Source organism: Trachymyrmex cornetzi, unplaced genomic scaffold (assembly GCF_001594075.2).
Source record: "Trachymyrmex cornetzi isolate Tcor2-1 unplaced genomic scaffold, Tcor1.1 scaffold90, whole genome shotgun sequence".
Classification (NCBI taxonomy): Eukaryota; Metazoa; Arthropoda; class Insecta; order Hymenoptera; family Formicidae; genus Trachymyrmex; species Trachymyrmex cornetzi.
This window is the reverse complement of record NW_017300245.1, coordinates 622,955-648,440: the sequence shown is the minus strand read 5'-3', so window position 1 is coordinate 648,440 and position 25,486 is coordinate 622,955. Positions and strand designations below refer to the sequence as shown.

The 25,486-nt window shown below is 35.3% G+C and overlaps 2 protein-coding genes across 9 annotated transcripts in view; one reads left to right on the top strand and one right to left on the bottom strand.

Annotated features, from left to right (window-relative positions):
* Window positions 1–3,619, top strand: part of AsnRS (asparagine--tRNA ligase) — a 12,674-nt gene extending 9,055 nt beyond the window's left edge. The window contains exons 1-10 of one of the 3 annotated variants that reach the window (XM_018520382.1): window positions 181–367; window positions 856–920; window positions 1,203–1,610; window positions 1,672–1,829; window positions 1,930–2,073; window positions 2,188–2,336; window positions 2,401–2,529; window positions 2,656–2,905; window positions 2,972–3,235; window positions 3,311–3,615. In XM_018520382.1, coding sequence (XP_018375884.1) covers window positions 240–367; window positions 856–920; window positions 1,203–1,610; window positions 1,672–1,829; window positions 1,930–2,073; window positions 2,188–2,336; window positions 2,401–2,529; window positions 2,656–2,905; window positions 2,972–3,235; window positions 3,311–3,442 — 1,827 coding nt within the window. In that variant the 5' untranslated portion in view covers window positions 181–239 and the 3' untranslated portion in view covers window positions 3,443–3,615. Of the gene's footprint in view, window positions 1–180; window positions 368–855; window positions 921–1,202; window positions 1,611–1,671; window positions 1,830–1,929; window positions 2,074–2,187; window positions 2,337–2,400; window positions 2,530–2,655; window positions 2,906–2,971; window positions 3,236–3,310 lie in introns of those variants that run through there. The other 2 variants (XM_018520383.1, XM_018520384.1) reach the window with 2 other exon arrangements.
* Rbcn-3A (rabconnectin-3 alpha) lies at window positions 1,758–23,335 on the bottom strand. 6 transcript variants are annotated; one of them, XM_018520377.1, is made up of 33 exons: window positions 22,883–22,969; window positions 22,193–22,390; window positions 21,945–22,098; window positions 21,598–21,696; window positions 20,357–20,572; window positions 20,138–20,273; window positions 19,463–19,660; window positions 19,122–19,300; window positions 18,767–18,979; window positions 18,533–18,686; window positions 13,812–18,442; window positions 13,417–13,731; window positions 13,232–13,330; window positions 12,956–13,153; window positions 12,644–12,877; window positions 12,400–12,537; window positions 12,014–12,246; window positions 11,759–11,940; window positions 11,289–11,658; window positions 10,989–11,222; window positions 10,646–10,898; window positions 10,346–10,550; window positions 9,995–10,262; window positions 9,669–9,842; window positions 9,500–9,598; window positions 8,009–8,095; window positions 6,743–6,803; window positions 6,401–6,609; window positions 6,170–6,314; window positions 5,866–6,083; window positions 5,687–5,770; window positions 5,458–5,617; window positions 1,758–1,815 (listed from the first exon to the last, which is right to left on the bottom strand). In XM_018520377.1, exons 1-32 carry the CDS (start codon window positions 22,967–22,969, stop codon window positions 5,501–5,503), a joined length of 10,188 nt encoding a protein of 3,395 aa, XP_018375879.1. In that variant the 3' UTR covers window positions 1,758–1,815; window positions 5,458–5,500. The 6 variants fall into 6 exon arrangements, with proteins under 6 accessions (XP_018375879.1, XP_018375878.1, XP_018375880.1 ...); XM_018520376.1 differs by lacking the exon at window positions 1,758–1,815 and having other exon boundaries at window positions 5,412–5,617; window positions 22,883–23,335; XM_018520378.1 differs by lacking the exons at window positions 1,758–1,815; window positions 8,009–8,095 and having other exon boundaries at window positions 5,412–5,617; window positions 22,883–23,335.
* Between the last annotated feature and the right edge of the window lie 2,151 nt (window positions 23,336–25,486).

Sequence of the window (25,486 nt, the reverse complement as noted above, 5' to 3'; positions counted from 1 at the left end):
CGAATATGACGTAGGCAAGGACATGCGCAAGCTGAACGAGTTTTAGACAATTGATGAGCATACCCTTGTATTTTTATCATGAAATACGCTATTAGTTTCGACTTGTAGTTGTACAACAGCTTTAATGTGCACTGAGTGCGCACCGATTCTGCCAGTGAAATACGCTATTAGTTTCGACTTGTAGGTGTAGGCATGCGGCTTGTCACTTGCCCAGTCAGCCCAGTTGTCGACAGTTGTCGATGATTATCGACTTACGATTGTTGATTGCCGTTTTCAATATTACAGTTTTCCACGTTCTGTTACTTGCAGAACGTTATTTTAGAAAGTTTGTAGTACGTTGCATTTTGTTGCATTTATACCGAATAAGGTATTTATCGTCGAGGAAACGAGTTTTTATTTTGTAAAATATATCGTAAATTTGAGATATGTTATCGTTTATAGACTTATTGCAGTATGTAACATACCACATGTTACATACATAACAGAGTTATAGTGTTTTTCATTAACAGAACTAGTGCACAAATCAACATAAAGATGTACGTTTAATAAAAATATAGAAATGAATTAAACCGTGAAATATTCAATACATTTTATTGTACTATTTAATAAATACGCACTGGGTATTTTGTTAATTGAAATATCTCGCTTTTACATTTATATTATTCTAGAACAGCTGTGAACTTTAATGTGCATTGAATGCGCATTAGTTCTGTCAGTGAAGAACTCTATTAATTACTTACAATATTTTATAATTAAGTTTGTATTTTTTATATATCACATATGGCTTCTTATAGCATAAAAAAATACTATAAAATTATAATTCAATTATATATATATATAAAACATTTTTTGTAGGTTCTTCAGTGATATACTTCTATCAAATAATTTTATCAATATGTCAGAGAAAGTATCAGTATCAGGTAAGTTGCATCAGACTGATGTAATAATAGTGGCTGTGTTCAATTATACGCATAATGACGTACATGAGGTATCACGTTTAATTTCGTGAACAACAATGATAAAATGATACCTTGTGCACATTACATGTGAAATGGATCGCAGCCAGTGATAACTGCAGCAAAACATGATAATAAGAATACAAATGATAGTATAAAGCTATATATGTATCTATAGTTAATTTTTTATGTATATTATAATATTAGCAGTATAATTAAATAAGTACCCAATAAATATTTTACAAGGTATCTATACATCAGACAAGCATGGTAATGATGAGACAGGAGATGGTTCAGAGAGTAACCCCTTTAAAACTATCTTGAGAGCGATGCGTCATGCCAATAAGGAACCTTTTCCAATCATCTATCAGGACTCTCGAGAAAGCAACAAAAAATACGAACCAGCATCTAAGTCTCAATTAAAGAAAACACAGAAGATTTGGGTTAGAGAACAGTATAAGAAAGACGAGAAGGAAAAGAAATTATTGGAAGATGAAGAAAAGAGATTAAAAAATCTTGACGAGGCTAAATCAATTGTTATAGAAGAGGATAAGACTCTACCAGAAGCAAAAAAAATAAAGATAAAACAAGCTGTTGATCACAGAGATCAAAGAGTTAAGCTATATGGATGGGTGCATAGACTAAGACGGCAAGGTATACAATATAATTGAATTTATTTCTATCGTGATAATTTATTGAGCAATTTGTACTATAGGCAAAGCCCTCATGTTCATCACATTGCGAGATGGAACAGGTTTTCTGCAGTGTGTACTGACTGATAAACTTTGTCAAACATACAATGCCTTGATCCTTGCCACGGAAGCTGCTGTTCAACTGGTTGGAATCTTGAAAGCTGTTCCTGAAGGGAAAAATGTACATTTGACATTTAATTAGTACATAATATATAAATCATTTTTTTATGTACTGTTTATTTGGATAATGATATGTTTATACATTATTTATTTAATTTCAGGCACCTGGTGGTCACGAATTATCTGTTGATTATTGGGAACTTATTGGACCGTCACCTCCTGGTGGTGCTGATTCAATTTTGAACGAAGAAGCTCTTCCTGACGTACAATTGGACAATAGGCATATAATGATTCGAGGCGAAAATGTATAATAGAATTTTAATGCTCTTATAGAGAACTTTTAATATAATCTGTTAAATTTAAATCAATATTCATTCTGCAATTAGATCTTTGGTATATGTATTATCAATTTTTTTCAGACATCAAGAATCTTGATCATGAGATCTATATTAACGCAAGCAGTCAGAGATCATTATAAAGATCGTGGTTATTATGAAGTAACTCCTCCAACTTTGGTGCAAACCCAAGTAGAAGGTGGTTCCACTCTTTTCAAATTAGATTATTTTGGGTATGTATAAATAAAATTATTTATTAACCGCGCAGTACAAGAGTCAATTGACTAATGTTTTCAGAGAAACTGCTTTTCTTACTCAGAGTTCTCAATTATATCTTGAAACGTGTATTCCAGCGATGGGAGATGTATATTGCATTGCCCAATCATATCGGGCAGAGCAATCGAGAACACGTCGCCACCTTGCTGAGTTTGTATACAAATAGTTCTTTGTATATATTAAGTTTGTATACAAATAGTTCTTTGTATATATTAAAGAAATTAAAATAGATACCTGCTTTTTTTGGTAACTATTTTTTAAATATCAAATTTTTAGATACACGCATATCGAGGCAGAATGTCCATTTATTACATTTGATGATCTACTTAATCGATTAGAAGATTTAATTTGCGACGTAGTTGAGCGAGTTCTGAAATCGTCTCTCGGTCATCTTGTCAAAGAATTGAATCCGAACTTTCAAGTGCCTAAGAAGCCTTTCAAACGAATGAATTACAGTGATGCAATTGAATATCTGAGAGAAAATAATATCACGAAAGAAGATGGCAGCTTTTATGAGTTTGGAGAAGTATGAATTAAGATCTCTTACAATATCTTTCTAGATAAAATATATAGTTGTTATCGTCTTTTATAGGACATTCCAGAAATGCCAGAAAGGAAAATGACTGACGCTATCAATGAGCCAATAATGCTTTGTCGGTTTCCCGCTGAAATTAAATCGTTTTACATGCAACGTTGCAAGGATGATGAACACTTAACAGAGTCTGTCGACGTACTTTTACCAAACGTAGGTGAAATTGTGGGCGGTTCAATGCGTACCTGGGATTACGAGGAGTTGAAGGAAGGTTACAAACGTGAAAACATTGATCCGACTCCATACTACTGGTATACAGACCAGGTAAATATGAAGAAAATAAATTCTAAACTGTATTTTGAATAATATTATAAATCGAGCAATTATGTTACTTTATAGCGGAAGTATGGATCTTGTCCTCACGGCGGTTATGGATTGGGATTAGAACGACTTTTGTGCTGGTTGTTGAACAGGTATCACATACGTGAGGTATGCTTATATCCGCGTTTTTTGGAGCGTTGTCGTCCATAAAAGAATATCAATATATATGAGAATATCAATATTAAGTCGATATGCACATTACAATAGAGATACGTTCTGCTTTTTCCTATTAGAATATAAATTACAGTACTGTGTTATATTCAAAAATATTTTATAAATAATATCAATTATAACGAAAAAACTTATGGAAAATCACTTAAATAAAAGGATTATGTATAATCAAAATGTATTTCGAATATCCATTATTCTCCATCCTTATGCAAAATATCATGTATTATTGTAATTTTAACAATAATACAATATTTGTATAATGAATAATATACATATGTTGTCAAAAGCTGGATATTTCTGATACTTATAATTTGCACATATTTATTGTATAATCGAGTATACAATGCCATCGACTGTGTATATATACAGTGGTTCAAATAAAAATTCACATAAAACATTACATAATCATATGTATATGCATTGTATAAATACTGACTTTGTTTTTATATAGAAAGTTTCATAATATTCCATGACAGAAAGTTGCTTAAAATTATTATTAGGCGATTATATAAATTATTTATTCTTTCTGTAATAATTATACGGTATAGATTTTGTAATTTTGAAATAAAGTGCAAAAGTTGATAAGTATCTGTATAAGTGCATTAATGTGTAAATCAAACGGATTTAACTTGATTATATATGTATATATATGAAAACCGATAAAAGTGTCATTCAACAAGTGTATTTAACAAAAATAAATCCTTTGTTATAGCTCATAATTTTAGGTATATATACTTTATAACATAATCATACTAGTAACAATTACTTGCGAAAAATTTATAGCGACAGAAACAATACTAATTTAAAAATTATGGCGTACATATCTTCAAATAAGTTTATATTGAACGGTGCTTGATCACAATTCGCGTGATATTTACAAAACTGGATATGAGAAAAATACATTTATCTAGCCATCTGTGAAATATATGAAGTTGTTTAAATAGATTTAAATAATTTTTAAAAAAGTAATCCTTGAGGCTGTTATTCTATCATTTGCTGATCGCCGATTTTAAATAATTCTCTCTCATGAAGTAATTATATTACACTTTCCAGATAAAGAGATACAAAGAGTTTATTAGAAGGCAACACAGATTTCAAGCTCTGTATTTTACTCATTATCCAAAATTGTCCGTCGTGTTTTACATATCTTACGAATATATTGTATATTATATATAGTAGCGATGAGACGAAAAAGCATCGAAGTGGGGTATCTTGAATACATGATGATCCGTTCGAACTAATTTATCAAACTATATTACAGAACAATAACTTACATTACGCACGCACTGTCCCTATTTCAACAAATAATACACAGAAAGTTTCTTATTAACACAAAGAAACATCTCGTTTTCCTATGGTCAATAACCGTTATGAAAATCGGCTAAATCGTCTTTAAATTATCCGCCGCTAAACAGTAGAATTCATTAACTGATCTTTATATAAATACATATATTACATATTAAAATATGAAGGTACGTGAAGATTATTACATATCATTTATCGAATCGTTTAATATTACTTTCATGTGAAAGGAATGATCATTAGTATTATTATATGCTGCTCCGTACGAAATCCACTTTAGGAAAAACACAGTGCTGTTTCCGCAGCCTTGTCGGCGCTACAGTTATTTGTGTGTCTGCTCGCTGTTTTAGTTTTCTTTTTTTTTTCTGTTTTTCTTAGATCGGGGAAACACTCTGAGACTCTATCTAAGATTATAGATTTTACATTTTACTATATTTAGACTATAAGAGCTTGAGTTTTGGACAACAACAACAATATTCGTGCAGAATTCACTACTTTATTATGTAATAAAGTAGCTCTCGATGAAACGATATATATATATTTATAAATGTAACACCCGACATATTAGCTTGTTACAACACACTAGCCATGCAAAGAGATGCCGTACCGTTTGCACGGTTCGTATGTAAAAGTAGTGGATTATATATATATATATATCAATAAATATCGGCTCTTTTGCATAATATACTTACACGGTATTCACTTCTTTTTCATCAACTTTTTTTCTTTTTAATCCTAATAAAGCGTTTGTATTACACAATCGCGTTCTGGCAGTTGACGGACTTTCATCGAACCATCTGCTCCACATGAAAACAATCTACCCGCGGAATCCACATGTAACTGAGTAACTCCCTGGCAACAAATGATAACGTTATCTCTGTTTCGTGTTTAAACGAATTGGTAATTGCAATATTACAGTACCTGCCCTATGTTTTTGAAGAAACTAGATCGTGGATGTTCACTAGGAAACGAATAAAGGAGAGAATGGACGGTCAAACCCCATATCTGTGGACAAAATGTTTGCTCATTACAGTATGAAAACGAAGGAATGTATGACACCTCATTGAGAAGTCACGATTTGAAAAGATAAATTCTTTTACCTTAATATCACCATCACCTGCCCCACTAACGAAAAATTCCTCGTGCGGATCAAGCGCTAGACATTTGATAGCTGATTCGTGCGCTTGGAATCTCTGCCTTTGTTGCCGTTGTCGCACGTCAAATATATTAATGTCACCTTTTTTGCCGCCGCTGATCAGCAGCTGATGTTGCGGTGCCAAGATTAACGCACTGGCTCCCTGATCATGACACATGAAGCCTGACAAAATATAATCGCACCGTAATTAATGAAAGAATAATTATTTGTTAAATATATGTATGTGATTATATATCAAATATTTATACCTTGTACAAGAGATTTGTTTTGCGGAAGTAATGTGTCCCATAACGCTACGTTCCGTCCTTCTGAGCCATGACCCGCGGTGGCTACAAGACTACATGCGCCAAGAAAGACGAAATCCGAGGTCACTTTGCTGTGGCACTGGTAAGTCTGAAACAGATTTGACAATGCCGGTAAGATATAAATATTGAATGATATACTCTCAACATTTTTTTGATAAATTACAAGATTCTTACAAAGAATGGTCGAGCTGTTCCTTCTCGGCAGGCCACTTGGAATAGACTCAGATGACCATCGGAATCAGCCACGCCGAACTTATTGCCGTGCTGAGAAAAACGCACGCGAGTCACTTTGGCAAAAGTACCAGGTGCTCTCGGAGTAGCAACGGCTGTCTGATGTCCCCACTCCCATAATGATACAGAACCATCTTGTGATCCGGTTAAGTCTGATATCGCCACATAAAAAAGTGATAAACACGTTAATTACTTCAAAATTTCTGCTATTTCAGTATGGTCATGAAAAAGAAAAATTCGTAAGACGTATATTCGTGTGCTTATCAGGGTAACAAATATACTCACATAATGGTAAAAGTGGGTGGGAAGAGATTCTTCTGATTCCATCGATTTTATGTTTCAGAATCTGTCGGAATAGAATATAATCGATTGAATTTACAAATGAAAAGATTCAAGATAAAAATATATACATTTATAGATGTAATATTCCAGCAGAATTAAACGTAACTGCATAAACACATTCAGTAATATTAAGTATTATAACGCAGTCTGGGTGTTATGTTAACGCAAAGGTTTAATGGAGTTGCATATAATAAACATGTAGCATGCGTTTCAAACATTGCAGCGAGTTTCCAGTTAAAACAATTTGTAACTAATATTCGGCTGAAACTTTTCGGCCTACTAGCTTGCGGAATTAGCTGTTCTAACGTTTATCTCTACGGGTTAGCGGTTTGTAAACGTTGAATTAACATGTGGGCATGTACACGAATGTGGGGGTTCATATTAGGCCTGTTCTTTTTGGCTAAACTTTTGCACCAGTTCATCTTTTTTCCTTTTCTATCCGGAAGGAAAGAAGAGGAAGAAAGATGAACTGATGCAAAAGTTCAGCCAAAAAGAACAGGCCTATTGTACAATATAACGAAATGTAGTAGATCTCTACACATCCAAGTCATAATCCTCGTACTGACAGAAAAGTGTAATGTTTAAAATTGAATACATTATTTGTGAAAAAAAATTATATGTACAATCAGTCGAGCAGTTTGCATAGTACATGCATTAAATTTACATCCAATCATATTCATTTAATATATTCAACGTAACTTGTGATAAGAACAGTGTGTTTTATTCATGAACTATAAATAACATCTATGAAAATATTCAGGAGCAGATGAAACATATTTGCCAATAAAGTATGTACTAATATTTATTTTTTTATAAATCTTTCTATCATATTATGATATACTAATAATGTAAGCAAAGAAAAATACGAACCAATGCATTGTGCATATTGAGCTCTTAGATAAAATGATAATGGCTAAATATTTCTAAAACAGATCTTACGGTTAAACTGTAAGATCCTTTGGAAATTCAAGATATATCTGACTTGCAATATATATAAAAAATTAAAAAATGTTCTTAACAATTTCAGAAATTCTAATTTTTTGTTTAGATAATCTTAGATTTTCACAATTAAATTGCGATAAAACCGTTATAAATGACGTTATTACGAGCTTTAACATATTACAAATCAGATACCTGCTTGTTACTCAAAAAAGTTAAACATGAAATTTGCACTAGGATAAACTAGGGTCTGTTAGATGTAAATCTCACCGGCTTTAATAAGTGTTTGCTCCTATCGGCAACAAATTGACAGAAACGCAGGTCGTGGGAGCCAGGAAAAGCAGGCATCCCCTTCATCTGAGCGAGCGAATGAGCCGCCAGTTCAATGACGCAGACCAAGTTAGATGTTAGGCAAGCATTGAACAAGCAACATTGTCTCCGTCACCACTTGTGCTACCCTAACCGAGTATACCACATTCACGACTTGCAAGGCTTGTCTCGCAATGTTTTTCTCTTTTTCTCTCTCTCCTTTATATTCATTTACGAAAAATGACTTATAAGAAAATTGCTATACTTTTCTTTCTAGAGTTTAATGGACAAGTGTTATTGTTAATGATTTCGATTAGTCGAGAGAGAAATAATCAGATTGTCAACAAACTTTACTAGTTTTATACAAATAGAGATATGTGATAAATTTGTTTCCAATATTTATCATGTAAAACAAGCAAGCCTTGAATTCAGCCGTATCCTGATATGTGAGACAGTGCACATTTTGGTCTTAATATATATATCATGCAATGAATGATTTTTTTATTATCTTTGGTGCAAAATACTGCTTCTAGACTCGTATCATTTTGACTGTCAATGTATAAGTATTGTCTAATGATATTACCTTCGTATCAAAGACAAAACAAAGATATTATTACACGCTTTAGATGAAGTGATGTCAAACAATATACAATGTATATGCGGGAACTTAGGTACACATAATAATTCTTAGAATATCCTGGATAGACAACACGCTTCCTATTTAAGTCGATACAGATTTTTATGAATAAAGTTCATTAAAAACTCCTTAGAACCTGTTAATTTGCCAAGAAACTCTTATTGTAAATACTTGTAAGCAACTTAAAAATTGTATATCAGTCTTGGAAATACTGCTAGTACTTCCTCAGTTATAAAACATTTCCTTAGTTATAATAAGCCTTCTATATATGAGTTAATTAATTTCATTAGATATACAATCTCTTGCATAGTAATGATTAATTGCACATATTTTACATTCACGCACACATATGCATATTAAAACAATACATAGTGAGATTTACAATTACACTCAAAATAAAAATAAATTCTCTCTACTCTGAGATATAATAACAAATAAATAAATGCAACATAACAAAGAGGGAAAGTGAAATTTATTTTATTTTTATGTTTTAAAATAAACTCAGCATTCAAGGGTGTTATATCAAACGATAAGTGTAGCACAAATATATAGATAAAAAATTAAAAAAAAAAAAAAATATTCTTCACATAAATTAATTTGAATTATATTTACATGATTTAAATTGTATTAATAAAATGTTTTTGGTTTGATCGTATTTAAGATTATGTCATAAGTTCTATCACCGAAACATTTCATTAATTAAAAAAAAATCTATTAATTAATAAATAATTAATAAATTAATTTGTGATATATATAATAATGTGATACTTTTTATGTTATTTACTATATAAATTGTGATATAATTAGAAACTCACCACGCTCGCGCCACGTCCACTTTGACTGGCTATACCTGAATGGGGTTGGGGGCTGTTTTGCTGAGGACTTTGTGCCAACAAAGGACGATCTGCTGCTGTCTGCAAATGATATGTGTATAAAATATACAATTTATTATTATATTAATATAAAGATATTGTTAAATCACACCTGTATAACTAAGAAACTGGTTGGCGGTACAGGCTCTGGATCAGGTTGTTTATTCAAATTAATAATATCAAATTCGCATTCATCTTCCAACCACGATGGAAGTTCTAGGAGCAGAGAAATGTTCATCTCTTGTACTTCCCGAGGTGTAGCAAGGGCCATTAAACCTGGGTTTACCTATATATACGATCATCAATCAATCAATATTACTACTATGTTGCAGACATCTATTATAGATAAAATATTGTCGAGGCAATCTAAAATCTGCTTTATTTCCTAAAATTTCCTTAGAGAGTAATTATGGCTGGAAAAAAGTTAAAATCATATACCTGATTAAGACAGAAGGCACTGATGCTATCTTGTTCTTTATGGATTATCCTGACTGGTTCTGGCAAGCTTGTAGTGCCACTATCACTACCCTTATCTTCTCCGGTTCCACGATGTACGCTATCAACGACTGACTGACTACTTTCAAGTATCGTCGACAGAGATCTTCGTTTCCCAAATACTGCACGAATGAAAATATCCTGAACCAATTCCTGTCTAACTAAATAACACCATAAACGATTGGTAGGCGCTGCGGATGCCAATCGCGTACTGAAATCATGAGAATATTTTTTTAAAATAGTTCCTTCATTCTGTTTTAATTTTCAATTTTTAACTAAATGAAATGTGCTCACTTAAAAGGTGTATTTCCTTTCTCTAATAATGATCGATATTTATGAATAGCCGGTTTTCCAGGTGTAGGAGAAGGATCCGGCGCACAGCCGGGTATATAATTCGCTGGAGGTGGACCTTTAAGTTCCAATTCTTCGCGTAAAGACTCTTGCCATTGTGCAACTATACCCAATGTACCGTGAGTTAGCGGACTACTTACAGGTAATTCTAAAATAATAGACGCACATTACCTTAATGTTAACATTATCATTGTCATATACTACATATAATTTAAGAGATTTACAAGATATTGTATTTCATACCTTGCATTTCTATGCCGGCAATAGTCAAGAAATCTTGTAACTGTTGTTGCAATATTTTAACTATTGCTAATCTCATTACATTCCAACTATACGAATTGGAATTACTATGCTCTGTATTATCCTTTGGTTTAGTCTTTGGCTTTGAACCCGTGTCAAATACGTCTTCCTCATCGTCTGTAGAATCTAAATCAGATACCGCTGAATCGGAAGAATCATAATCAATTTCATCTGCATATTCAGTCTCTATGCGTGGCTAGAAAAGTATCGATTTACAATTAGTCAAAATAGTAAAATACAGACACGCGGATATGCAGAATCTTTCGATATTTCTAAACATCCATACCTTTATAAGAAAATAGGAGATCATGCTCATTTGCGGTGAAACAAACTGTTCCCTGTACGTAGGCTTATCTTCCTTCATATTTGGCTGTTGACCCGTAAACTGTCCTAATAGCTTCATATTCAGCTTGACGCGTTGTTTAGTTAACGACGTCATGGTGTTCCACATACCGCTGGCGGTACTTTGGATTTCGCTCGTCACACTATCGGTTCGCTCGACACTATTCGTATTACCACCCTGATAAAGAAACGTAAAGATAAAAAAAAAGCAACATTTGTAAAATGTACTAACAAAGGACCATACCTGGCTATTAGTGGTGCTTGCGACACGTAACAGTTTCTTAACGCCTCCTCCAAAGAGAGAAGCCCATGTACTGTTATCGAAGTGTTGTCCTACTAGTCTATATAAAATGTGACTGTCGCAACTTGACAGAGCGTAGATGAAAAGACTCATATATGTTGCCACGAAAGCCTCACAAAGCAGAATATTCAGCTTCGGTGTGTCTTCGTCTTTTTCCCGAGCTAATAATGCGCGCAAATTTGTCACGCCTGGCCATTTAGAAGGTGAGGTAGTTATGCATACACCATCATCCGTTGAATATCGTCGATGATATCTATTTGAGGCTACCAAATGACCACCCGAAGACGTTTCTACTTCAGCGACTGCCGGAAAACTGAAAAATAGTCAATATAAATATGTATATAGTATCTGATTAAGGACATCTTGTATAATATTTAATTAACTCAATTACAATATAAAAACATATAATTTACCTATCAGGCTGGTGATGTTTCATAACAAATGTGTCTGAATCGCAAAGCGACTGGTAAATACAGGCGCTAAGTGCTACCGCTAAATCTCTCATGATGAATACTTCACAATAATGTGTATTTCTGTTAGGCATTGGCGGATTGCGTAGCTCTACTAACGTTTGTAGCATATCATGAGCAAGAGACTATAAAAGACAATAATAGTGTTGTATATCGATACGAAAGAAAAAAAGAAAATCAATATGGATTTTGACATACTTGCAGATGTCGAACTGGATCAGCAACGACAGTCTTGTTACAAGCGACGCTGGCACTTAATAAGGGTAGTGTAGTAGGAAATGGAAGAGGACTGAGCAATTGTTGTTGAGTCTTTTCTTGTTGCAATTCTTGTAGCAAGAGTACCAATTCCATTCTTACTGACGCTAAGCCTCCACCCGATGCACCATGCAATGAACAGTATGATAATAATGTCCTCAACAATGTTTCGTTAGCTGAAAATCATACGATATTAATCAATTTTGTCTTTCTCTTATTTATTAGAAGATAAAATATTCGCAAATAGTTTGTTAAATATAATTAAATAATAATTTCTTAAATTAAAACATTTAATTAGATAATATAAAGATCTAATTAATGCAATCAACCTTTCAGCCATTTCTTCCTCTTTGCAGCTCTCTGTACTTTAGCTTCAAAATCCAATTTCTCTGCTACTAGTATTTGATGTAACGTTGGCTGTTCACCAGGTTTATATGGTGGTACATCATCAACCATACCTCCTTCATCTAAAAATTTTTTTTAACACCATCATCGATTTTTACTAATCCATAATTGTTGAGAAATTATTACGATGTTATTCATGATATGTGTATGCAAAATAAAAAAATTTACATTCTGCTACGTTATTCACATCTCCATCTACGTTAGTACTGTAGCTGCAAAGTTGTCTCAATGCATCTACTTCTCGTTCCAACCACACGTAGAGTTGATATCGTAGCTGACCTCCGTCCACTTCAAAACCTGTCGCTAACGTAGACAGTTCTTCCATTAAAATTTTCAAGCAAGCCACGAATTTTAGCTGTTGTGCCATAATATCCAATGGTCCAGCTGATTTTATCACGTCTTCTAAAACATTAGTCATTTTTATTAATAATAAATTTATGTAAAAATATTAATTCACGAAGAAAAGAAGGAAAGTCTTACTGTTATCATTTTCTGACTTATGTACATTATCCTGCTCTTTTTTGTCGAGTTTCATACTCATGGGAGGACTATCGGCATCTTCACCTTCACCCGTCTCATCATCATCCCAGTTTAATTCTAATTTATCTTCTTCCATGCGTTTGCTACTCTGAGACCAATCAAATGATGATGTATTCCAATCTATATCGCCAGCTGTTTCTAAAAGCAGTATTTCATTAGCGTCATATATTCTTAATATTTTTCAATTTGATTTAAAATAATGATAGCTCTATGTACCTTTATTATTTAATGGATTCGACTTATTTTCCCAATTAATAATACCGGTATCTATTTGAAAATCTTGAGCTCTAGCCTTACTTGGACTGTTTAGTAAACCTATTAAAATGGAAAGATAGTAACATTTTCAATTTAGACTTTACAGTTTGTCAATTAATTTATGATTATATGTATATATTACTTACTTGGAGAATCTTCACCATTTGTTTCCATAACTTTATTAGGTAATTTAGATAAAACTTCGAGGGCAAGGGCTGGACAGCCAGCCTTAAAGTGTGCATGTGCTGTTGTGAAATACAGTTGCCTCTCCAATGGTGTAATGCTATCTTCTAACAATAATTGTTTATCTGGCTGACTCTTTGTTTCTGTGCCATAACTGAATCCCGAAATTACTACAGAGTGTCCTTTCTTCTTATCTTGCGCAGTGGACGCGATATATTGTCTGATTAATAATGGATGTGTACGAAGATAAACATAAAAGTTGAAAACGTTTGGATTTGCTGAAATAAAAATTAGGGGATAAAACATCTATTCTAAGAGTTAATTCATGTAATTTACAAAGTACATCGATATTATTTACCTGTTGTTCCTTCGGGTTTATCAGATTCATCATTATACTGTGGATGCATATGACCGACATTGGTCAAAAGCAAAGTATTGAGAGAGCCAGAATAATCTTTCAAGATCCACAGAGCCATGCTACGCAAGAAAGGATCAGGATGCACTCTGCTCATATCTTGATTTTGCCCGTCTTTATCGCAACCTAGGATTTCTTCATATAATAATCTTCTCATATTAGGAGACGATGTATCATTTTCGTAAAGTCTAGCTATCACCATCGCAAGTTGGATGTCGTTCAGTTTATTTAAGCACACGTCGATAGCATCTTTCAACGCTCCGGCAAGTAAAAAGAATGCGGCCGCGTGTTCAAATCGTTGCTTTCCAAGCAGAGCAAAAGCGTTCTTCAGAGCCGCCTTCCTCCATCGATCCTCAGCGAAATTATTTGAGAAGAAGGTGGTCATTCGTTCGTCTCGTTTATTTCTAAACAGACCCCATACTAAATTCTTCTTTTTCATTGCTAAATAATAGACAGCTGCATCCAAAGGATCTTGTTTATCTTGAAAAGCGGCTTTCGCTATTTTCTCCACACATTTCTTCAGCACCGTATTACTTCTAATCCACCAACCTACGCCGAGCTCCTTCAACACAGACCATTTTGGTTGACCTTTGGCATAAGACGGAATTAATCCCAGTAATTCTTCCTCAGATTCAGAATGAAACGCCCACACGAGATTATTCGACGCGATACCCTGTTTCTGGAATTGCGCTCTTTGTACCAATGGTAAGCAGCGTATCAGATAATTATAATGTTTCATTGCCAAGAGGAATCTGAGACCACAGTCGTCCAGCGAATCGGTGGATACAGTTTCGCCGTCCGGGATGCCCGTTAGATTTTCCTTGGCGATTGCATTTTTTGCCGCATCGATTGCGAATCTTTCTGCAAAATCGACATTACACGTTGACACGGTATCTGCCAACGCGAGTAGATGCATTTGGTCGAGACTGGACAGGCCCGGAAGATGAGTGTGAGTCAAAAGACGTGATAACAGTCTGCCTTGCCTGGGACCAAAGTGAGAGATTCCTTGTCTCTCCGGCACCGAGGATCGTCTATCCTTTTGCCGCGAACATTCGTAATCCTCATCCAACATATCGTCCAACGATTCTCCTTCGTCCAAATTGCTGTCGAATAGCTCATTGTAATCATGCTTGTCTTCGCTTTGCTGATGCGGTAGATTCGTTTCTTTGTCGGCCATCAATAAAGTCCACAACGGGAGTGGGGAGATGGATGTAATCTCTGCATAATCCAGCGTCAATTCCTCCGGTATCTGTGTAGTCGAACCTCTCGGTTCCAGCGGCGATGTTGTGCCCATATAACTTACTGACATTGTCCTCGATCGCGACCAACCACTACGTTGTTTCACCAGATTCTCGTCATCGGCTCGCAAAGAGCAGGAACTACCTATACATCGGACAAGATGCGCCAGTATAGCTTTCACCCATCTAATCTTACCAGAATTCAATAGTTCCATCAACTGTTTAGGGTGATACTGTGGCAAAACCGGACAAGCTATCCTCGATGCTTCGAACAGCCCGTAATCTGGCATATAATCGAAACTCAAATTCTCGTTCTGTATACCGCGCTTTTTCTTGGCATCCAGCATTGTTAAATTGATGCTGCTAACACGCGACAAATGTGGCATAGAAGACACGTTTGCCAGCCGCCTCTGAGATGTTTCGTGTGCTAACGTGCGTAGATCCTCATCGCGTAAGTTCCGACTCGCTTGGAACTCATCGGACTCCTGATGCTGCAGATTCGAATGGAAGCAGTCATTCTTCGGATTCGGCTTCCATTGCGAGTACACGTGCATTTCGGAATCCATGCCAACGACCAAAATGCCATCCCGCACCCAGGATATTTGCATGGGCAGTGGCGGCAAGCCATCTGCCGTCGTCAGCTCGATCTTGCGCAGCTTCATCCATCGGATCTCGTCGACGAATTGCGGCTGAGCTAACGACGAGGTTTTTCTCAGTATTGGTCTATTGTTGCTTTGAGATTCCTTCATTGCTTTCATGTTAGCCTGCGCCAGATCTGAGCATACCGGAGTGAACAGCATAATTTTGGAACCAACGCCTACAGTTAGAATATGCGAGCCGTCCTCTTTGGATACCCAGTCGAGCTGCACTAAATGCTTCTGCGTGAGCGGACACGTGTTACCATTCTCTATGATCGATTTCCGCAAAGATTGCAAGGTACTGAACGATGGAACCGCCAGCAGACCAGCTTTCGTGGAATCACCGTTCTCTCCATTTCTCGAAGACCTTATATCCTCATGACTGAGAGTTTGTAATACCTGAGTGAGTCGTTGTTTCTTCTGCAAAAATCTACTATCATACAAATAACTAAGATCCAAATGCTGATCCACCGGTATTCGTGGCAGATGAATGTTCTTCAGATGAATTGTATCTTCTAATATCCATTCGCTGCCACCCGTGCTTTCGCATTCGTATATAGCGACGCAAAGATTCACGTAGCGCGAGTCCGGATCGTTTTTCGTTGGACGCGTAAACGATTTTCCATACTTATAAGCGCAAGCAATGCGCCCGCTATAAGCAGCGCTTATATTCAACGGTTGACCAGTAATATCAATAGTAGATTCCTGATCTTTCCTGGTCATCTCCCATTCACACCATTCGTAGTCCAATTTGTCATCCGGCTTCTTTGTTACCTTACATTTCCAAAAACGTACAGTACTATCGCTACAAGCCGTGACAATGATATATGGTGCAAAGCAAGCGGGATATATCGAGGAACTACTCAAATGTCCTGCGGCGGGAGCAGCGTGAATCACCTCCACACCATCAGGTAATGGCAATTCTTGCGTACAGACTTTCGTGGTGGTGATGAGAACGTGACTGTTTTGATGGCGACGAGGAAGGAACGTTGAGTCCAGGTCAGCTTGACTATCGCGACGACTCCGGCCACCGGTTTGACTGGCTCTGCGGGATCGTCTGCCTTCCGCATGACTCAATCTACCAGGAGTTCCCTCATCATCCTCGTCTTGAACTAAATGAGAATCTGGCACATACATCATTGAGCCTGACAAACCAGTAGTTTCCGGTTGCGACGCTATGACCAATCGCCACATGTGCACGGTAGTACCCTGCTGCGTACGCTCAAGGACCACTATGTAGAATGGCTCTTCGAAGATCGCCGATTGTTGCAGATCCACCATAGCGTCCAACGTAGATTCCATGAGTCCCAAATCATTGGCCGATGTGTCGATACCGGGTTGCTTCTCATCGTTTCTTTCGCCCGTGATCAATTGCTCTTGAAAGACATGGAGGAACTGCGTGTTTTGCCAATCATGAGTAGCATCGGAAATAGCGTCGAGCTGTATAACGCATCCTGGTCTCGCGGTTGACTGTTGAGATACTATTTTTATCCTATCATGAATGGAGTGCCTAACGCCATCGTCCGATGACATATCCGTCGAAAGACTGGCCATGGAATCCATCATCCTGCTTCTTCTCTCACTGATCGATACCTCAGCTAGTAACGTTCTAGCATCAATAACAGCTTGATAAACCCTTAAACATTCTCCATCGCTGGCTACAAAACAGGCACTGGGAGAATTGGATAAATTGCCTAATGTTGTGCTTGGCAATAATGTCGGGATCCAGGCTACGTTACTAAACGCCGATATCTCGGGCGAATTGATACGTGCCAATTCAGAAACTCCACCGCTTTTAGATAAAGGCCCCACGGCATCTACGCGCCATAATATCAATTCGCTGCAAAATCCAGTGGGCGACATAATATCCTTATCCTTACAAGAGTCGTGCTTGCTATCGAGATTTTCGTTGGATTCCATTGATTGAGTACCAGAAAATTCGGGTATATTATGATGGGAAGTTGTCACAAGTAGAGGTAAGACAGGATGGCAAGTGATGTCATTTACACGGAAGCGGTGCCCGGAAGCTCTGCATGCATGTCCTATGCTTAATACTTGTGAAAATTTCGTTTTATCCGCAAACGTTAACTGCCATAAATTTAAAGTACCATTCGAGTGCTTTGACACCATAGAAACAATCGGACTAGGATGAGCCAATAGATCTGCATCTTGTCCATTCTTATTATTTTCTAATGCATTACTTTCAGTTTTCGTTTGATTTTGATCATTTGTATTTTCTATATTTTTCAATAGTTCCTGACCTGTTTTGGAAGTCAAAGTAGATTGCTCCTCGTCTTGCTCTATTAGACTAGGTAAGGGATTCGCGACTTCATTGGAATCATTTGTTTTTGTCGAAGATTTTGCAACTTCACGAATATTCAATAAGGGTCCACCAGTATTATGAGAGTACATCGATACATTATGACTCATTGTCGATGCGTCGCCGAGCGGAAATGCGTTCGGAATACGAGTAGAAAATGAAATTTGCGCTTGTCGAAAAGATCCGGGGTGGTATTCATCTAACCATTCAATATGCCAAATCAAGAAACTTCCGTCTATCGGATGTATCGAGAACAGCAAATCTGGATTGTGATGCCAATCACGTAGCAACGTTTCTATCTTTGTGTCCAATGAATCTGGTGCGTGATTCATTGTGGATGTTGCATCCGTCGCTATAGAATTAATGGAGGTTGTATTGCTGTTAACATAAAATGTTTTTTAATAGAATAGAATTTTATATATAATGTGTTGAAAGAATTGCCAAGAAAAATAGATTTGGAAAACGTACCTAAGACTGGGATGAGAGTGTACACTGTGTGCTAAACTGTGATGAGATGAGGTAGTATGTGCAGTATGATGTTCATCACTACTGTGATCTTCTTGGCTCATTGACCGGCCACCGACGATTGGTTTCTGAGCTGTTTGCAGCCGAACTCCTTTTTCTAAAAAGAAGAACTGTTATTAGTTAACTGTATTTTTTCAACAATTTTCAATAACATAATCGAATAAATCATATGCATACTTGGTGTACATTCATCCTCAGAATCATGTTCCACATGTTCAGCGTCTTGATGTTGCAAACCTTCCTCTTTCTCCACTACTTTACGAGTTAATTCCTGCAGTATGTTTTCAGCTTGCATGGTAAAATGCATTTCCTTATTATTTAGCCAGTGTAAAATAAAATTCGGTTCTCTTTCGGGATCTCCAGTAATTAGGCTTGGTACTAGCGGTATATCTATAACATGAACGTATACTATCCACTGACGATTACCAATATTTCAATAATATTCAAAAGAAGACGTAATACTAATGTAAAAAACATAAAATAAAAATTTTACACTACTTTATATATTACGTAACAAACATTAATACTATACCAGTTTCTGCATTAATACTGGCTGCCAAGTGGAAATGCATCCCTGGGTAATGACCAGAAGTTTGGTAATTATTATGAAAATCATGTACAGAATATGTAGATGGAAGCGTTGGTAAAGTCGGTGCTGTATGGCCAGCTTGATGTTGTTGTTTAGCATGTCGTCGAATATGAAAACATGTTCTATAAGCAGAAAATTTTATATATCATCATCTCTTTTCATCAAAATTTCATATATATTATTTCAATAAGCATTATAAAAATACAGTTTTCTTTATACTTTAAAATTAAATAGCAAATATAAAAAAATATCAAATTCTTCTCTCATCATCTCTTCAAACATACTTCATATGTTTGAGCCGCTGCATAAATCGATGTTTGTGCATATTATGATGACGATGCTTGCCATGATGACCATGCCTATCGGAGCCTTCAAACTGACTCATGTTAGCCAAACCTTCGATCTCAGGCGGTATTGTTTCTGCCCACACTCGACAAATATTATCGCGACACGAAGTGACCAACATATTGGATACAGAGCCTCTAATTTGTGACAAAAGAAAACGAATTATTATATGCAAATATTATTTTTGCTTCTTATATTAACTTTACTTAATTTTTTTACTACAAAAACCCATTTCATAGTAGCACAAATAGTATGTTTGTTATATACGGAGAATCATTATACATATATTTCTTGCCTTATGCCCGTTTCTACCAATGTCGATTAACTTTTAATCGTGGTTTAATTTACTCTTTATGCTTTTCTAATTCAAGAGAAAAAGATAAAAAGTATTCTTTATCTTTTTTTATTCTTTATTAGATAAAAAGTAGTTTAAACCAAGGTTAATCTACATTGAAAGAAACGAACATTATTCATATAAATGTTAATTTATGATAAAGTTATACATTTTAACTCTACATGTAGAAAAAATATTTTTAGAGTAATGTTTGTTGTATCGTTCAAATAATATATATAAATAATATCAATATCATTGATTCGACCATAGGTTTACTTACTTTGGCATGTATTTACTTGTTTTGCGCCAAGAAAGGTGCGTTACAGCGCGTGGATGTGCAACATAAACAAAACTAAAATTGTCACTACCCACGGACTGAGAAAAACTTGTATGATCTATGCTCTTTGCTGGAAATACTGGAAATGAAGAATAAGTCCATAATAACTGTTTATATAGATAAAGAAAGATCATCAATTAATAATTCAATAAAAATACATACATTGTTTATTTTCAAACCATATTTTGACTAATCTATCGTTCATTCCTGTTGTTGCAAACAAAGTGCCATCGGGACTAAAACTCATGAGATGGACTGGTGTAGCCGTACGACATTTCCATACACAGTTCCAACCGCCTGGATCATTTGCAATAGATGTGTCTCCAGGTCCAGGACTTTCAGCTTCCCCTCCAATTGAGAATGTTACTGTACCAGCTGCTAAAAAATAAATTTGTTTTAATAATGTAGTAAAATTGTTTTTAGATACAATAAAATGCACATATCACAAACTCAAATAAAAAAGACTAATATTTAAGGCTCCTGAGTAATCATTACAAGCATATTAAATCATGCCGTTAGAAGCAAGAAATGGCACATTAATTTTTATTACGTGCCATTTATAAATAAAGACAATTTGGATAAAACAAAATGATGAGATTGCTTTAAAACATTTGTAAAAATGGACGAAAACTATGCTTATCTCCCTTGACAGTGAGTAAATAATCGTAAAAAGTGATAAAAGGCATATTAAGTGCTTTTATTCAATGTGCATGCTTATTTTCACTTACACGTGCCTTTTATCGCTTTTTACGATTATTTATTGACTGTCAAAGGAGATAAGCATAGTTTTCGTCCATTTTTACAAATGTTTTGAAGCAATCTCATCATTTTGTTTTATCTAAATTGTCTTTATTTATAAATGGCATGTAATAAAAATTAACGTGTCATTTTTTGCTTCTGACGTCATGATTCAATATGGCTGTGGTGATTACTCAGGAGCCTTTAGAGTCTCTCCATAATGCAAAAGATAATATCTTAAATTATATTTAATCATTTGTATAAAAGATTTATAATATATATTTTATAATAATATAATGCGTATTTTTTCATATTGTGCAATAGCAAGCTGTGTAAATTAAAATGTTCAAATGTGGCAAGCTCATGAATTAAACAAACGTTTTTAAATCATATTGAAATCATCAATCTTTGTTTGCATCTATTTCATATATATACATATATAACAAAATCAAAATTTTAGTCGCAACATCAATCACTAAAATAAATTTATTAAGTTCATTCTGATGCATTTGTTTTGATTCTGTAATTCTCATTCTAATTGGATGAGATATGTAGATAATCAAGTTTCATAATTATAAAAATGCAGTGGGTTAGCAAAGCTATGATACATTAACATGCAAATAACATCAACACTATATGTTCATTCTCGAAAAGAATGAACTCACGATCCTGAGAAATGTTTGCTGTAACGTTATGATTGTTTCCGGTCGTGCTGACTTCTTCTGTTTGTAACGTTTTCGGCTTTGTAGTTGTAGGTAATATCGCTGCATTAAGTGATGAAAAATACGATAATTCTACTATTTTGAAATTTTCATCAAGTATTAAAATATAATAATTGTCAGAGAAAAAGATATATTTTATTGTATATATGTATTCCATGCACAAATGAAATTTCTAATCATAAAATACCGATATATTTTAACACAACTTAAAGATAATTTTCCAATATTAAATATAAAATATCAATTTTATTGAAACAAAAACAAATAAATCTATGAGAAGATAAACTTACTATGCTCTTCTTGAAACGGAGTGATATTTTGGTGCCACAATTGTAACAGTTCGCCACCTGTTAACAATCTTGTTCCTTCTAAATTCCATGACAAAGAAGTAATATTCGATTCTGTTTGCAGACTTCCTGTTTGAACCCATCTGTATTCTAATTGCTATAAAAAAACATTTATAAAAAAATTTAGTAAAAATCTAAACAAGTTCTTAAATATATATCAAAATATGTAACAGAACAGTTATGATACAAACATGTGAACAGGTGCTGTGTATGAGTGGCGTCGGTTCAAAAATGCAGACTTGATTTTCATAGGCTGCAGCTATTTTTCCTGTGTCTGTACTACAATCCAGACAGCTAATCCTGATGTAATTGTGCACTGCTCCAGGAATTATTTGAACTCGTTCAAAATTATTGGCCAAAATCACAATATTGCAACCAGCTGCATATGCCTGAATAAACAGATCATAATCAATCTGTTACTATTACATATTTTTAACTCTGCCTTCAAATAAATTTAAGCATTATTTAAGCATATTATCTTATCAAATCTTAAGTCTATCTTTCGATATGATACACTATCACACTATCGCTATCACTATCTTTGATAAAATCTTTTGACAGCTAATTACAAAAGTTAGTAAAAAATTAGTAAAAAAAATTTTAATTTTAATTCACAACACTTCAAAAACATGTAAATAAAACAATACAAAAATATACAATTTCGTCGTTTGTCGAAGAAAACTGTAAACTCGTAAGACGTAAATGTCCCACGTTTGCAAGCCTAATCAAAGTGTCATTCGATCAGCTGACTTCCATAATGCGAGAGTGCGTATCGACTTTTATACGATCACGTACGAAATTCCTTTGACGATATTGGCGAGGTTGGCCAATCGCCAAGGACGCGCCGTACGAAAGCGCGACCGTTATTTCATGGAACTTACGGTGAAGGATATTCCCTCGACGGAACCGACCGCGTAGCAGCGATCGCCCGCATTGCAGGCACCGCTAAGTATCTGATGACAATTCATGGTATCACGCGCGTCGCACACACACGCGAGACGTTAGATCATCGTCCGGTGGCGCGATCCGCCGTTCCGTCTGCGACTGTGTCGAATCTGTGTCCGGATATGCCGTCGACGTCGACGTCGCGTCTGGGCGCCGCACGGTCCGGCCTTGTCGGTCTAATTTCGCGAACCCCCGAAGAACGCGTCACGCGCCTAAGATCGACGCGACACGATAATCGGGCGACCACGACGACGCGGCCATCTTTAAATGGACGTCCACACGAGCGACATCGTCGCTGACTGTTTCGTCAGTCGTCAGTCGTCTCCGCCGTCTCCGGTCTCCCTGGCCCTGCCTGGCCCTGGTGACTCCGGTCTACGGCTGTACGGAATGTACGGATGGCTGACTGGCCGACTGCCGAGCCGACACAGCCGAAGGCGGCTTCCGGAGCGCGCGCATGCACGGATACGGATGCACCAACGATCAGTCGCGCGCGCGCGTATTGCGAATTCGCGTATCGATATGCTCGGCGCTCGCGGAGGTGCTGACGACTTAAGATGACTCCCACGTCGTCGGTGAAAGACAGATCAGAATGATACAGAATTTACGTAATGTAATCACGAGTTATGATCGTGATCATTAGGAACGGACGCGAGGTTGGAAAAAATTAATAGATGCCTAAATAATTATTTTAAAAAATAATACAATTATATTACAATTTCTAATGTTTCGAAAACATCGACGATATTGATTAATTTGTAATTTCTTTTATAGCTATTTAACATTCAATTAACGAAGGTCAATTACTTCGATCATACTCATTAATGTAACAGGTGATTAATTAATTTAACAGACTAAATTACACTTCCTGCAAAATTTCTAACATATTATATTTATCTCTGATTTGACTTAAAATTTGTCTTGACAAACAATTAATTATTTTATTATTTACTTTACTTTATTAATTATTTTATCTATATTAATATAACAACTGCGGATAATTTTCTCTAATTTAAAAAGTATGAGTTTTTGTACTCGCTCTCTCTTCTTTTTCTTCTTCAGAATGCTATTGACGATTACAGGGATTTGTACAGGAAAAAATGTTATAGATATGAACATATTTTATATATAGTTTTATATAATTTTATATAATTATATTGTATAATTGTAACGAAACATTTTTTCCCGGGTTACTATATAATTGTAAGTGAACATCGGAATTAATTGTAGAATGCATTTCCTTTCATTTTGTATATTAAATATTAGTTCATATTAAATATTAATTGCAATATGCACGCATATCAATCAAACAAAAAATTTAACTTTCAATTATGTTTTGTAGTCGGTATAACTACTTTATGGGTGCTTTTCATTTGATGATACAAGTGTCGTTCTATCTTTATCACTTTCTAAATGTCAACAAGGATAGAACGACGCTTGTGCCGACTTGTGTCGACTTGTGTCATCAAATGGAAAGCACCCTATGTTTTTTTCTAAATTTACGTAATCTAAAGCAACATCGAGTTGTAGTAGATTTTGCAGCAAAAATAATTAGCAATGCTAAGAGATTAACACTAGGAAAAAAAAGTTGATCTTTTGTAGATGTTACATAGTCGCTTGTCATACAGACTCACTTTGAACGAGGCAGGTGAACAACACGTGTAACGTGCATGTCGTATGTGCCGCTCACGTAGGTGCATACAATGCCGTTACGGCAAAAGAAGAAAAATACATGTTACCTATAATCGAGCGGTGAGCTCCTTCAGGGAAAAAATTATTCACCGTGATCATATCGATCCTTTGTTATTAACCGCCTCTGTACTATATTTAGCTGTCTTTCCGAACCGACTTTCCATTAAAGCATAATCAAAGCGCATATTGGAACGGGTGCTCATATTCTTTTTTCGAATTACAGTAGGAAAGATCTTCCCTTTAGAGGGGAGTAATCAAATTAGATCTGAAATCATTGTGGTTAGAAGGAGGAAAAAGAAAAATTCATTCTGCATTCGAAATCGGCGTAAAACGATGACGCGATTGCTAAACTGCTTATCTTACAAGGAACTGACACTCGGCTACGTGCGTGTCATTAATTGCGACCAGTTGACACCAATTATGAGACATACGCTCGCACTGTGTTCTTAATGATATAACCAAGTGGAACGCGTAAAAAATATCTCTGTAGCTCGTATTGTAAGGCATTGTATAGGCTTAATGTTATACGCTATACGATATTTCTATAGTTTAAATTTTTTTAAACACAAACTCTTTATATTGTAATATTTAGAAGAAAATATACAACTAATGATGGAATACCTCTTTCTCTTTATCTTTGTCTTTATCTTTATCTTTATTCTTTGTCATTAAATTATGTATCCAAAAGGAAAGAAAAAGTAAATGTTTTTTTTTAAATTATAAAATTAGTGCAACATCACAAGAACTTAAGTACGTTTAAGGAGGTTGTAAGGCAAATGCAATATGTTAAGAATTACTTGAAAAAATTACAGATTATTTTAAATTGCATTTAAAAGTAATACAAAAAAATT

Bases quoted from the DNA above. Each gene is read 5' to 3' on its own strand.
- Rbcn-3A (XM_018520376.1), bottom strand. From the start codon at position 22,969: ATGAATTGTCATCAGATACTTAGCGGTGCCTGCAATGCGGGCGATCGC. The intron at 19,301-19,462 runs GTATGTTTGAAG...TTCTGCTTATAG, and splicing joins CAGCGGCTCAAACATATGAA to AACATGTTTTCATATTCGAC. The intron at 12,878-12,955 runs GTAAGACTTTCC...CTAATGTTTTAG, and splicing joins TAAGTCAGAAAATGATAACA to AAGACGTGATAAAATCAGCT.